Source organism: Aethalodelphis obliquidens, unplaced genomic scaffold (assembly GCF_003676395.1).
Source record: "Aethalodelphis obliquidens isolate GAN/ISIS:26980383/991018 unplaced genomic scaffold, ASM367639v1 scaffold43, whole genome shotgun sequence".
In the NCBI taxonomy this organism is placed as follows: domain Eukaryota; kingdom Metazoa; phylum Chordata; class Mammalia; order Artiodactyla; family Delphinidae; genus Aethalodelphis; species Aethalodelphis obliquidens.
The window spans coordinates 7,498,903-7,512,625 of record NW_020837987.1 but is presented as its reverse complement, the minus strand read 5'-3'; the positions used below and the strand labels follow the sequence as shown (position 1 = coordinate 7,512,625).

Below are 13,723 nucleotides of genomic sequence, written 5' to 3'. Positions count from 1 at the left end.
TGCTTTGGGTCATTCTGGATGGGGGAGAGAGCCAGTAGGGGAACTCGCGCTGCTCCGGCTTAGTGTCCTGAAACTTCTGTGCCATTTGCTTTTGTTTACAATCCGAAGGCAGCCCCACCCAAAGAAGAACACCATTCCCGATGTTCACAAGCTTCCAGAAAAGCTCCATGGCACACGGAACACCTTATGAGACCAAACACACAGCGAGTTCAGAGGAACCTCTGCTGTGTCATGTGGCCACCCTGCCCCCTTTAAAGCTAATTTTCTTGGGGACCGATCTTTGTGTGCCAGGCATTGGTTAAGTCCTTTCAATGCCCAGTTTCTCTAACATCTCACTTATGATGTACATACAATAATTTGCTTGTTTTACAGCTGGGGAATCTGAGGCATGTCAGTGGCCCAAGGTCATAAAGCAGATCTGACTCCTTAACTCTATCTTTTAGCCCCTGTGCTGCTTCCCCTGCCTTTTTTTTTTTTTTTCTCTTTTATTTATTTTCCCCCTCATTCTTCGCCAGGATGATTCCTACTTACTACTCTAGTTTCAGTTTAAGTCATTTCCTCAGGGAAGCCTCGCTCTACCCCGGGCCAAGGCTCACAAGCTGGGGTGCTTGGTGGGTAATGGGAGATGCAGGCTGGTGACAACCATGGTCAAATGGTGCACTCACACCCTGTGTCAAGGGGGCACCCAACACCCTGCTTCAGCTGACTCCTGACCAGTATAAACATAGGCCCTGGATAGCCAGATCCCCCAGTTTTCCAAGAGAAGCCAGAAAGCTAGGTTCATACGAAATCCTCGGAATGTTAAGCATTGGTAACTAATTAAATATGTCTGGGGGCTGCATCCCATCTGTGGGTTTGAGACTGCCCACCATGATAGGCTCCCCTGGCATCCTCAACACTCTGCCTTTTAGCCTCTTGGCACTTGTGATTCCTGTTCAGTGTCTGCCTCAGATGGGAGCCTGGGCCCACTATGGTCACTGCTGAGTCCCAGCACTGCCCGGCCCAGGGCCCGGCACATAATGTCTGAATCCCAGCTGTGCCAGGGGAGGGTGTGGACCCCTCACCCTGAAGGACTTCATAAAGAAAGACTCACCTTGTGAGCCATTTAAGATGGCCCTGTCGCTTCACAGAAGATGGCTTATGTCATCACTTCCTGGCTGCCCGGTTTCTCAGCGGGCTTTGGGGCATTGAGATTGTGAGGGGGGCTGTGGAAATGTGCTCTAAAAGCACTGCACCAACAGTAGGCACGGGGGTGGGCGTGGGACAGAGAGGATGTGGGTAAACCATGTAGCCTGGCACAGTGCCTGGCACGGTCACTGCTCAAGAAACGCAAGCTGCTGTCAGGATTTTGGGAGGAAGACCTCTCATGTTTAAGAACCCAGGCCCTTCACTCTCTCTGGGCCCTGGGCAAGTCCCTTTTACCTCTCTGGGCCTCAGCTTCCTCATCTGTGAATCGGGGGTGATAACAGTATCTCCCTCACTGGGCTTTTGGGAAGAAGAAATGCAAGGTTGTGCAAGGCTGCAAGCAGTCAGACAGTCAGGCCCCCATGAATGGCCACTTTTGCTATTACTACAGGGTAGCACGCATGTGAGTATTCAGTCCGCGGTCACTGAGTGCCTACTGCACACCAGACGCTGGCCTAGGTGCTGAGGACACCTAGGACAGCGGCAAACAACAAATACATAAAAATACACGTCAGGTGGTGGTAGGTGCTATCGAGAAAATTAAAGTGGGGAAAGTGGGTGGAATAAGCTCAGGGCCGAGGTGGGGAGGGGAGTTTGCAATTTTGGATAATGAGGCCTCACTGACAGGTGACATCTGACTAAAGGCATATAGAAGGGGAGGGAGCCATGTGGGGATGAGGGAGAGTGTTCCAGCAGGAGGGCACAGTCAGTGCAAAGGCCCTGAGGCTGGATGCCTGATGAGCACACTCGGGAAACAGCAGAGGTCTGTGTGCCTGGAGCAGAGAGAGCAAGGGGAGACAAGACCAGAGAGGCTGACAGAGAGGCCATGCAGGGCCTCAGGGGCCACCGTAAGGAACTGGGCTTTTACCCAGAGTGAGCTGAGGGGTTTGAGCAGAGCAGTGACATGATCGGATCCCTCTGACGACCTTAGCGAGAAGAGACCACAGGGAAGCAAGTGTTGATGCAGAGACCAGCGAGGAGGCTACCGGATAGGCCAGGAGGGGCTATGGAAGGGGGAGAAGTAGTGGAGCCTGCCTACTGGAGATGGAGCTGACAGATTGGATGTGGGTGTGAGAGAAAGAGGAGTGAGGCTGAGCTGAGGCCTCTGATCCCACAAATAAGTGACGGGCTTGTCCTCTGCTGACACAGGAGAACCCTGGGAGGCATGGGGACAGGAAACTAGGAGCTTGCTCTTAAATCAGATTTTTTTTTTTTTTTTTTTTTTTGCGGTACATGGGCCCCTCACCGCTGTGGCCTCTCCCGCTGTGGAGGACAGGCTCCGGATGCACGGGCTCAGCGGCCATGGCTCAGGGGCCCAGCCGCTCCGCGGCATGTGGGATCTTCCCGGACCGGGGCACGAACCCGTGTCCCCTGCATCGGCAGGCGGACTCTCAGCCACTGCGCCACCTGGGAAGCCCGGAGCTTGCTCTTAGACATGTTAAGTTTCAAGGTCGAGTGGAGATGCCGGGCAAGCAGTTAGTTATCAGCCTCAAGTCTGGGCACAAACAGGTTTTGGAGTCAGAAAAATCTGGATCAGATCCCAGTCTGCCACCTACTGTATGACCTTCTGTGAGTATCTATACCTCTCTGAACCTTGCATTTCTCATCTGTCAAGTGGGGATAAAAACAGTGCCTACATTCCACGGGGTGGGTGAAGAACTGTGAGGTCATGCACGTATAAATGGCTCATTAGCACAGAGTCAGGGTTCAGTCATCTCATTCAACTAACCAACTAATCAGCATTTACTGACCACCTGCTATGTGCCAGCTCTGATCTGTGCACATGAGATAAGCAAGTGAGCAAAACAGTCAGAGGCCCTCGCTCACGGACCTCCCATCCTAATGGGAAATCTACACACAAGCTACTGTGGTAGTCTAAGGCGGGGCATGAATTTTGGAGTCAGGGAAGCTGAGAGCAGGGCTTTACCGATCCAACTGAACTCAAAGAGCAAGTGCAAAGGCCTAGAAGGGTGAGGACAGCCAGCTGTCACAGTGGCCTCTGGAGGTCACGGCCTCCCAAGTCAGGCCAGCTTGCCTGGGCCACATAATTCATTCAATCCTTAAAACTTTTACATGATGTAGGATGATTACTGTTCCCATTTTTCAGATGGGGAAACTGAGTCACCCAGTGGTTAAGTAACAGGGTGAGGTTACACAGCTGGTAAGTGGCAGTGCCGGGAGTTGAAGCCAGGCCTTCTGATTCAAGAACCTGTGTTAACTCCCGTGATACACTGCCTTCTCTATTCCACGCATGACATGCCATTCTGCTAAACCCACTGAGAGCCAATCACCGACCACAGCATTCCTTCACACGGGGCTCAGATGTGGCCTTAGTACTTCTTAGCCCAATGCGTCAAACAGCCATTACCAACTAAGTTGTCATGTGACTTGAAACCAATCTGCTACCCTTGGTTTGGCAACAGTCTGAGCCTGAGCTACTGAGAGCTTAGGGTTAAGATTTTTATCCAGACTGTGAGTCTTTGTTTTTTAACAGGAGATGTTAAACCACTCACGTTTATTGTGATTACTGATGTGGAATTATTCCTGCCATATAATTTTCTGTTTGTTTTGTTTCTTTTATTATGCTTTTGTATACTCCCCACCGCAACATCCTGCTTCTGTCCTATATTTTAATGGTCTGGAAACCTTTTATTCTGTTTTAATTCTGCTGGAAAGTATCCTTACATTTTGAACATGAGTTTAAACTTATCTTTCCTATCAACATCTTGAGTGAGTAAATATGCCTTTTGTCCTCCCAAGGTGATGGCACGGAGAGCCTCGGACACCTTCCCCACAAAGAACCCAGGCTGTGGGACCCACTAGACCCCTGGTGTGTAAGTGACCATTCTGATTTTCTTGGGGCCGATGGGTGTCCTGGCCTAACTGCCTGGGCTCAGGGAGGCATTTTAGTGGTTCCTAAGGCCTCTGCCAGGCCACAGAACTGCAGCACCCTTGAGAAGCTCTCTCCCTTACCTTCAGCCTCTGGACAATTTCCCTTATGTCCTCCACAGAACCCTCAGAGGCCTTTAGGAAGATGTGGTCCCCTCGCCCGTAGAAGATTTTGAGCGTCGAGGAGTCTGGGGTCCAGCCGATGACATCCCCGCAGTAGCAGTTGAACACCACCTCCTTGGTGCGTAGATCCAGGAGCACCACAAACTCATTGGAAATTCCCAAAATGCAGTCGATTTCTACCCCCTGGGCGAAGTCCTCAGCCGCCACCCTCCAGGCGATGGCCCCAGCGCTGTGCTGCTCAGCGCCTGCCCGGGCTTTTGTCTTCTCCTTCTTCTTGGAGGTCAGGGAGATGAGGTTGAACTTGCCGGTGGAGTCGATGGGTGTGTTGGAGACACAGTTTTCAGCCAGGTCCTTGAGGTACTCCTGGCGGGTCCTGGTGGCCATGGTGTGGAACTTGTCGGACTTGTGCGCGGCATTCTCAGCATTAATCACCTTGGCCAGCAAGAAGTCTCTGAAGACATCAGATTTGCGGAATGTGGTTCCACTGGGGATGGGGGGTCCGAAAGGAGGAGCGTCTTTGGATCGGGTCACAGCCATACTGAGGAGGGAGAAATTATTCACATGGTAGAAAGATAGGCACTTGAGAGTTCCTTTAGAAAGACAATACATGACCAGAAGGAGGAGTTTCCTTTCTAAGAACGGAAGTCTACGTCTAACTAGTAAGTTGCCAGCCGACTAGACTGGAAACTGGAGAAAGTCTTAGGGCGCATGCATGCATTTTTACTTCCTATACCACAGATGTTAGAACATCCACTGATATTCAAAGGATAATTTTCCTAGCACTGTTCAACTTCAGTTAATCTTGTTTTACATACATACAGGCTTGCGGTAAATTATAGTTTGGCAAAAATTCACCCCTTCCTCTCTACCTTTGTGGGCAGGTACATCCCCACCCCATTAAGCCTGAGCCTGGTCATGTGACTTGATTTGGCCAATGGCTTTCGAGCAAAGGCACAAATGTGTGTGCGGGCCAGGCCCACCTCCTATGCACCTGCCCTCACCATGACGTGAACATGCCCCGGGGCCTACTGGTCCAGGAGGATGAGGACACCTGGAGCAAACCTGCAGCCAGGGCCAGCCAGACCTCAGCTGACCTGCAGATGTGTGAGCCAAGAAGAAATGATAATGTTTGTGAGCCACTGAGCTTTGGGGTGGTTTGTTAAGCAGCAGCATTGTAGGAACACCTGAATGACGTGGAACGTTCTGTGATTTACTTCTTTCAGACACTTGTGTCAGACTAACACACTTTATAAATCATCTCTACAAAGGTTGTTCTGAAAATTCATTGTATGGGGAAGTTAGGATGGGGCTCTTCCTACTTCAGTTTTGACTGAGATGCTATTATGATCGAAATCAGATAGCAACTGAGTGAGAAAGTAAAAAGGAAATGATCTAAAACCTGTTCCCCCAAATAACCTTCTCACCCACTACGCAAATTAGAGAGGGAGGATCTCCTTGGGAGGAAAATCTTTGGAGAAAGTGGCCCCATGAATAGGGGCTGTCCCTAGGCGACCCTTATATTTGGGAGGAGACTTGGGTCTGCTCCTGCCTGGGAGATCTAGAAGGTGGGCAGGGAGCCCCCGCAGAGCCCAGAGAGCACGCAGCCCGCTGTGACCAGAGCCCCAGTGACATTTCCCTGTCTCCCGTTTTCTCCTTGTGCTCCAACCCTGGACAGGTCAGAAACTGGCAGCGAGCAGGCCTGGGGGAGGGGAAGTGCAAGGCAGGGAAACAGAGGACAGGGAAGCAGGCTCCCCATCCACCGAGGTTCCCAGGCAGAGGCAATCCTGAGCTGGGAGGCAGGAGATTTGCTGATAAGTCAAGTTTAGACCTGATGAACCTCGTCTGTGACATTCGAGACCCAGTGGCTGGCTACAAGTTAGACGATTTCTAGTATTAGGCAGAAAGGCTATAGCACCTGCCAGAGTGAACACCCAGGGTGCAGGGGAAGACAGCTCTCAAGGAAAGACATTTAAAGGGGCTCCAGAGACACCATGAGTTGTGCTGTTTACATAATGACGATTAACAAACAGTATGAGGTGCTGAAAACGAGGTTTTCCCTAGAGAGAACTGCCTTCACCTTCTATAGAAATGTCAGCTTGTGAGTACGGTGTTGGGAGAGATTTCACACCATAAGACAATTTTTAAAATAATGAGATTCTGGATTAAAACCTGTATTGTGAAACCCAATCACAATGAAAGGCTTGTTCAGGTTTCGACTCCCAAGCCCCCACCCAACTTGACAAGAGGACAGGGTGACATTCATGCATTTGTTTGACCAGCGCTTCTGGGACGCGCCCCCTCTTGGACCCTGGGGATTTAGTGTTCTGGGAAGGCCGCTGTGAGGAAGAGAAACTACACTGGCATCTGCAGCTGAGTAGGAGACAGAGGAAGAGCTAAGGGAAGGGCCGTGCAGGCAGTGGGCATGGGAGGAACAAGGCCCGACAGGAAAGAGCACGTGCAGGGCGAGGTGAGGCCGGGGTGCCCAGAGCCCAGGCAGTGAAGGGTGGAAGGCTGGTGAGGTCACCAGGGACCAGGCCAGGCAGGGCCTTGATGGCGAGTTAGCGCTTTTCATCCCGAAACAAGCAACCATTTTACCATCTGGGCTGGCTATTCACCGCCTGTGCCCCCAGACGCAGTCTCTACCATTTTCTGCCCTGGAAGGTGGGTTTCTACAGGCTGTGCGACCTTCACTGGGTTCCCCTGGCCAGGCTACAGGAAGGGGAGAGGAGAGAAGGTGGAGTATTTATTTCTCTTCACTGCCTCCCTGCTGGGCTCGGACGGCGGCAGTGGCTGTAGTCCTGGGCCCTTTACTCAACAGCCACAGCTTCTGCTGTGCAGCCCCTCTCCCAAAGCCATAGTTCTCCCTAGTTTCCAGAAACTTCTCCCATCCCCTTCTGACCTCATCCCTGGGGGTGGGGTAATGGCTCCCTGCTGTTGCTGGTCCCTGGATGTCTCATTCTCCTGTATTGGTTCCCTTAACATACCCACACCTATTAGTCTGTTCATTAATCCCTCAGTTAAAACCCAGAGTGGGGGGCACCTGCTTCTTGCGGGTCCCTGATGAATGCAGGTGCCAGGCTGACCATCTGTAACGATCACCGTGGCTGCCCCATGAAGAAAGGGATGGGCGGGACCAGAGAATGTGCAGGAGACCATGGAGGGAGCTACTGCAGAGCCAGGTGGGTCAGGCCAGACCCCTTGCTCTCCACCTCCACGGTTCACTGGGCAGTGAAACCTTCTCTACATCCCGGGAATGTGTGTGGGCGGGTGCCACCCACCTGGGCTCAGCTGATGCCCCAGAGCCAGCACAGGTGTTCAATACCGATTAAAGTAATGATTTAAACTTGAGCAGACAGACCAAGAAGAAACAGATTCCTACCAATGGGTAGGTTTGACAGAAAAAGGCATTTCCCGGTGGAGAGGTTCTTCAAAGGCCACACAAACCAGGCAGCTTTTCCTCTGTGGGAAACCCTGTGGGCGTGGCCTTGCCTCCAGGCAGGGGGATGGATAAGACAACCTCGCCAGTCTCTCTACTCTAATTAAAGCCATGTTCAGACTGTACTTTACAGATGTGAATGGCTCTGCAACTTCTTCATTCAGGACATGGCCGCTTATAGTGACAGATTTGGGCTCTTCCCATAGTCCTGATTCATGATTTTAAGAATTATGAAACTGCAAGCTGCCGAAGGTTTCTGGACAATCAGAACAGCTGGTCCCTCACTTCCCCAGCAGGAGGGATGGGGTTTCCCCAGCCCACAGGCTGCAGGGATGCCGGTGCACTATGCAGAAAGTACGCACTTGAAGCGAGCGGGAAAGGGCGGCACCTCCTTATGCAGCCAGGAGATGGTGCGACCACCAGGTCACCTGGTCGCTGTAGCTCAGTATTTCTAGAACACTCATAATTATTTATTCAACAACTATCTTCTCAGGGCCTACAATGTTTGGGCCAGGCACGTGTCTAGTTGGCAAAGGTGTCTTTGCGGTCCTCTACATGGCAAGCGCCGGGCCAGCATAGATATATGAAGGTGAGTATGACGTGGGGTTACCCTCGAGGGAGGTGAGAGTCACATCAACAGTTTGTTCCTACAGGGTGATGAATGCTGAGACAGAAACGTGTTTGGAGACACCGGGGGGTGGGAGTGGGGACAGGGGAAGGTCAGTCCAGAGAGCAGCTGCGTGTGGGGAAGGAGAGGAGGGGAAGAAAGGGGTTGCAGGAGGGGCAGCTTTGGTTGTATCTCTAACATTTTCTTTCTTTAGAAATAAAGGGAGAGCTGAAGCAAATATGGCAAAATGTTAACATCTGTTAGATTAGGTGGTAGGCACGTGGGTGTCTGTTATATTAGCCTCTGTACTTTTCAGAACGTTTAAAACATTGCATAATAAAAATATTTCAAATTAAACTGCAAAAAAAACAAGAAAGCTTCGAGCATCAGAAAAAAAGAGATCGTTCTGGAAACCACGTGAAGGCCGGCCTGGAAAGGCAGGAGGTCAGCCGCAGGCTCCTGTGATAAACCAGGTGGAAGAGGGGAGCTCACAGTTAGGAGAGAGGGGAGAAAGGCCCACCCAGCAGCCCCCTGCTTCTGATGTGCTACAGGAGAGCTGTGTCCTTCTGTGTCTGTGTGTATGTGTGTGTGAGCTCGAGAACAACTCCATCTTTGCTCACCAGGGCTACCTTTGAGCTGCTGAGGAACATCGACAGCATCTCAGTAACCTCAGGCCCACATGGAGCCTGGAGGTGCAGGGCCTCGTAGCTGCTGCTCCGTCCCGGGAACAAATGGGTGGGGGTGAGGGAGGGGGGCTGCAGGCCTGGGCCTGGGCCATGTGAAGGCCCTGTCATGCGGTGTACTGGCTCCCAGTGGCCACTGGGCAACACATCTAGCCTGGTGGTCAAACAGCACGTCCTGCATATTGGAATCCACCTCCCTTCTCTCACACATTTGGCCAAGAAGAAACTGGTAGATTCTGGCAATTCCACTGAGACCACCCAGTGTACCTACGCACATACCCTTTGGCCCAGTAACTCCATGCTCGGGATTTTATCTATCCCAGCTGTGTACTTGGACGCGTGTGCGATGACAGTCTAAACTAGGTTATGGAGACTTCCCTGGCAGTCCAGTGGTTAGGACTCAGTGCTTTCACTGCTGAGGGCCCGGGTTCAATCCCTGGTCAGGGAACTAAGATCCCACAAGCAGCACAGCACGGCCAAAAACAAAAAACAAAACCCCCCCACAAAACTAGGTTATGCACTGCAGCAGGGAGTGTAACAGCAGGCAACAGGAAACAACCCAAACGCCCACTGATAAGGGATGGGGGGAGGTTCTCAGGCATCCACGTGATGGACTAATATGCAGTCATAAAGAAGGAAGAGGCACTTTAAGGACTGGTGTGCCAAGTTCTCAAAGGCTGTTGAGTGAAGAAATACAGGATGCAGAACAGTGTGTGGGATATGGTACCATGTGTGTTAAAAGGTGGAAAAGGAATACTTGTAAGCATTTGCCTGTATGGCCCGAAGGTATCAGGATACGTGAGAAATAGCTAATAGTAGTTGCCTCTGTGACAGGCAACAGGGTGGTTGGGGGTCAGAGGTGAGAGGCCAGAGAGCTTTCCACTTGCCCTTTGGGGGCCAGCCACGCCCCCAGGTGAGAACTGGTGCTTTGGAAGGACGCTGAATGGGTCTGAGGCTTGTGTCACTTCTTGATCTGCGAACTAAGAGAAGCCTCAGCTCTGCCTCCCGAGGGGGGCCCCTGCCTGCCCTGTCTCCATCCTTCCATATTCCGATTTTCCTGTGCCTCTCAGCCCATGCGCCCTGTGCCCAGGCACAGCTGGTGGTCTTACTCTAGGATGGGCACGTGACCCCAAGCAGGTCAATGAGCCTCAATCCTGGGGCTTCTTTTCCTGGGAAAGGAAAGCTGTCTTTTTGCTGGATTTGCAGCTGGGAAGATGTTAAGCTTGGAGCTGCCAGCAAACGAAGTGACAGACAGGGAAGTGGAGCACATCCGGCTAGGCCCGAACGTGTCATTTATGAGAACCAACGTACATAACTGCCTTTTTGAGGTGGGTTTTCTGTCACTTGCAAGCAAAAGATTCCAGGCAAATACAAATCCCTGATGGTTTGCTTATCGAAACTGGGGTGACATGCCCCTTTCTGGTTAAGAATCACTCTCTCAGAAGGTGTGGGAAGGTGTGAACAGAGCTCCCCTACTGAAGCACAAACAAGAAACGCAGGAGGCAGCCCACCTGGGCCAGCTGTCCCCCCACTCTCTCTCTCTGCCGCAAGCTGTCCCCACTCTCTCTCTCTGCCGCACGCTGCCTGGATGCTGGAAACCAGCTTTTGTGGTCTCCGGTGCATGCAGGGGTAGGGTGCAGGCGCATACCTGTAGCAGACGCTATCGGTGCAGGGCTTGTGGACTCGGACAATGATGAAGACGTGCTGAAAGTGGGAGCGGATGTTCTTGGGGGTGAAAGGCAGCGCCCCGGGCTCCTGGAAGATGATCGTCACGATGTCGTTTCCTATGTGCCTCTTCCTTAGTAGCTGGTAAACGTCGGGGAGAGGAAAACGTCATGGTCGGCTCAAGGCTCACGATCTGCCCTGTCACCTCCCTGCCGTCTCCTTCGGTGCTCCCCCTCGCTCACTCTGCTCCAGCCACACTGGCCTCCTGCTGCCCCTCAAACACTCCAGAGACATTTCCTCCTCAAGGCCCCTGCCCTGACTCTTCCCGCTGCCTGGAACGTTCTTCCCCCAGATCCCCACGTGGCTCACTCCCGCCCTCCCTCCTTTCAGGTCTTGGCTGAAATGTCACCCTCCCACAAGGCCTTCGCTGACTGTCTTACCCATGATGTCACCCCCTCTGCTTTTCTGCCTTTATTACTTAACACTTAGCGTACAGCGGCTTTTCTGCCTTTATTACTTAACACTTAGCGTACAGCGGCTTTTCTGCCTTTATTACTTAACACTTAGCGTACAGCGGCTTCCCCTCTTCCTTTTGTTTCTTGTCTGTCTTTTCCCACCACCATGTCAGCTCCGTGAGAACAAGGGTTTTGTCTGCTTTGTTTGCTGCCCCCTGCTGTATCCTCAGTGCCTAGAGCAGAGCCTGGCACACAGCAGCTGCTCAAGAAACATCTCTTGGAGAAGAGCATGGGCTGGCGGCTTTCGACTTGCTCAAGGCCATGCTCACAGACGATGGCAGAGTCAGACCCGAGACCACTGGCAGGGCCCATCCCTGCTGCCGCCCCTTCTCGGACACCTGAGTTGAGAAGGCTGGGGCAGCAGCTTCAGACCAGCCCACAGGAACCCTGTCCTTTCTCCCCTGCCTGTCACGGTCTCTGAGAAAAACTCTGTCATCTTTGTAGGCGATGATGTACTCACGACATTTTACTTGTTTGCTGAAATTACATTGTTCTTATTTGTACAAGTTTAGTCTTCATGTAACTGTTAGGAATCCCCATTGGCCACGTGAGGTCCGCAGATGGGAGACACGTGTAGCTCTACATGAGGTGGCCCGTGGTGTGAAATCCAGTCCCACAGAGTGGCACAACTCGCACTGTGGAACTCTTAGCTCTTTATGTGTGTTTTACACTGGATTAAATTGCTAGATAAAGTACCCATTTACTGGGGCCGGCCCTGTACTAGGCATTTTACATCCACATCTGAAAGCTGCAACCTCGTTTCATCTTTTTTTTTTAATTTTTATTTATTTATTTATTTGGGGGCTGCACTGGGTCTTCTTTGCTGCATGCGGGCTCTAGGGTGTGCGGGCTCAGTAGTTGTGGCTCGCCGGCTCTCGAGCGCAGGCTAAGTTGTTGCGGTGCATGGGTTTAGCTGCTCCACGGCGTGTGGGATCCTCCCGGACCAGGGATAGAACCCATGTCCCCTGCATTGGCAGGCGGATTCTTAACAACCGCGCCACCAGGGAAGTCCTCGTTTCATCTTTACAACAAGGCTGTGAGTCATTAACTCACCCTACCTCCTTTTACCGATGAGAAAAGTTAGGTTCCCGGGGGTTAAACGTCTTGCCCTAAGTCACACAGTCATGGAGGGAAACAGCCAGGATTTGAACCCGCTTCTGCTGGACTCCACAACCCAAGCTTTGCCCACCATGCCTCCCAGACGTCCAGGAGTAGGTTTCTGTCTGCTTCCTGTGCGCCTCCCATGTCGGGCCCTGACTCAAGCCCCAGTTTCATGCATGAGTACAGGGTCCTTTCCCAATGACCCTGCGACATGGGTGCTACCATTCCGCCCATTTTACAGAGGAGGGATCTGAGGCTCAGGGAGGTGAGATTACACAGCTAGGAAGTGGCAGAGAAAGAACTCCAACCCAGGCTTAATGACAGCAATGCTCTTACAGCTGCTATTAGGTGACCCTTCTGAAATCACCGATATTTGACCATTTTCGGCCAGTAAAATCTACAACATCACCTGTACCAATGGAAAAAAATATATACACTAAACCATAAGTCTGTGGGGTTTCTGTTCATTAGAAACTGCTCCCAGACTGAGCATGCATGGCGTGTCCAGGTGAGGAGGCTCCTGGTGGTGGGCGTCAGCTGTTGCACCCACCTAGCACCTCCTCCTCTTCCTTCTGGCAGTCGTGTCCATCCCCTTTGGGAAAGCACCTCCCTGATCTCTGTCAATGTTTCAAGCTGAGCTGACCTCACTCGCCCTCTCTAGGGGTGGGCATGTCCTTCAGGCTTGGCCAGTCAGCCCATTCCATCCCTGCCCTGGGCCTGGCAAGTGAGTGATCCAATGAGATTCATTCCTGAAACGTTTCTGGGACTTCTGCAAGGCACAGCTCTCTTTCTCCCGTGGTAGCAAAGCTGGTGGGATGTAAGGCGAGGGCTGCTGGGGGGCGACTCTGCACTACTTGGGAAGGTCTGTGAATAAGGCCACTACGAAGAAAACCAGAGGCGAGAAATGCAAAGAATTCCTAACATTGTTTGAGCTCCTGGATCCAGCCATACCTAAAGCCAGCCCTCTCCCAGTACTTGAGAATTACCTAACCCAGTAAATCCCATTTTTTGCTTTTGCCAGTTTGATTTGTGCTTCTATCACTTGCAGTCGAAATAATGTTGACTGATTTACTTTTTTTTTTTCCATAGGATCCCTGATGACTCAAGAGACTCTTGAGGGGAGTTGGGGTAGAAGGATGGCCAAGGAAACAGAAGAAAACTGACAGTGAATGACACCTGACCTAGTCTCCAACCCCCAGGTGATGAGACCGTGATGCAGAGGGTCTCCAGGGCCAAAGGCCTCCACGTGCTGCAAAGGATGGTGCCAGGGGAGCCAGTGCCAGGCAGGCAGCCAGCTAACAGCCGTGGGGAGGGAGAGCACCATGGCTTCAGCTGTGTACCCACTGGAAGTCACCTGGGGCCCCCACCCTGGGCCCCACTGACCTGCTGCCTGTTGTTGGGGGTATAAGGGAGCAGGGTGGAGACATGGAACATGATCTCATAGTCCTGGTAAGTCGTGTAGAGGGAGTGGGTTCCCGTGGAGTCAGCTGAAACAGAAACACCAGTTAGCACCACGCCT

The 13,723-nt window shown here is 52.0% G+C and overlaps 1 protein-coding gene across 14 annotated transcripts in view; it reads right to left on the bottom strand.

Moving 5' to 3' along the window:
• Positions 1-13,723, bottom strand: part of SIPA1L3 (signal induced proliferation associated 1 like 3) — a 237,324-nt gene that overhangs the window by 67,129 nt on the left and 156,472 nt on the right. For all 14 annotated transcript variants that reach the window (XR_003427365.1, XR_003427367.1, XR_003427366.1 and 11 more), the window contains 3 exons: positions 13,588-13,691; positions 10,572-10,729; positions 4,159-4,735 (listed from right to left, as the gene is read on the bottom strand). Coding sequence is in view for 10 of the 14 variants with exons in the window: in XM_027079390.1 (XP_026935191.1) it covers positions 4,159-4,735; positions 10,572-10,729; positions 13,588-13,691 (839 nt within the window). In the remaining 4 variants the exon portion in view is untranslated. The remainder of the gene's footprint in view (positions 1-4,158; positions 4,736-10,571; positions 10,730-13,587; positions 13,692-13,723) is intronic.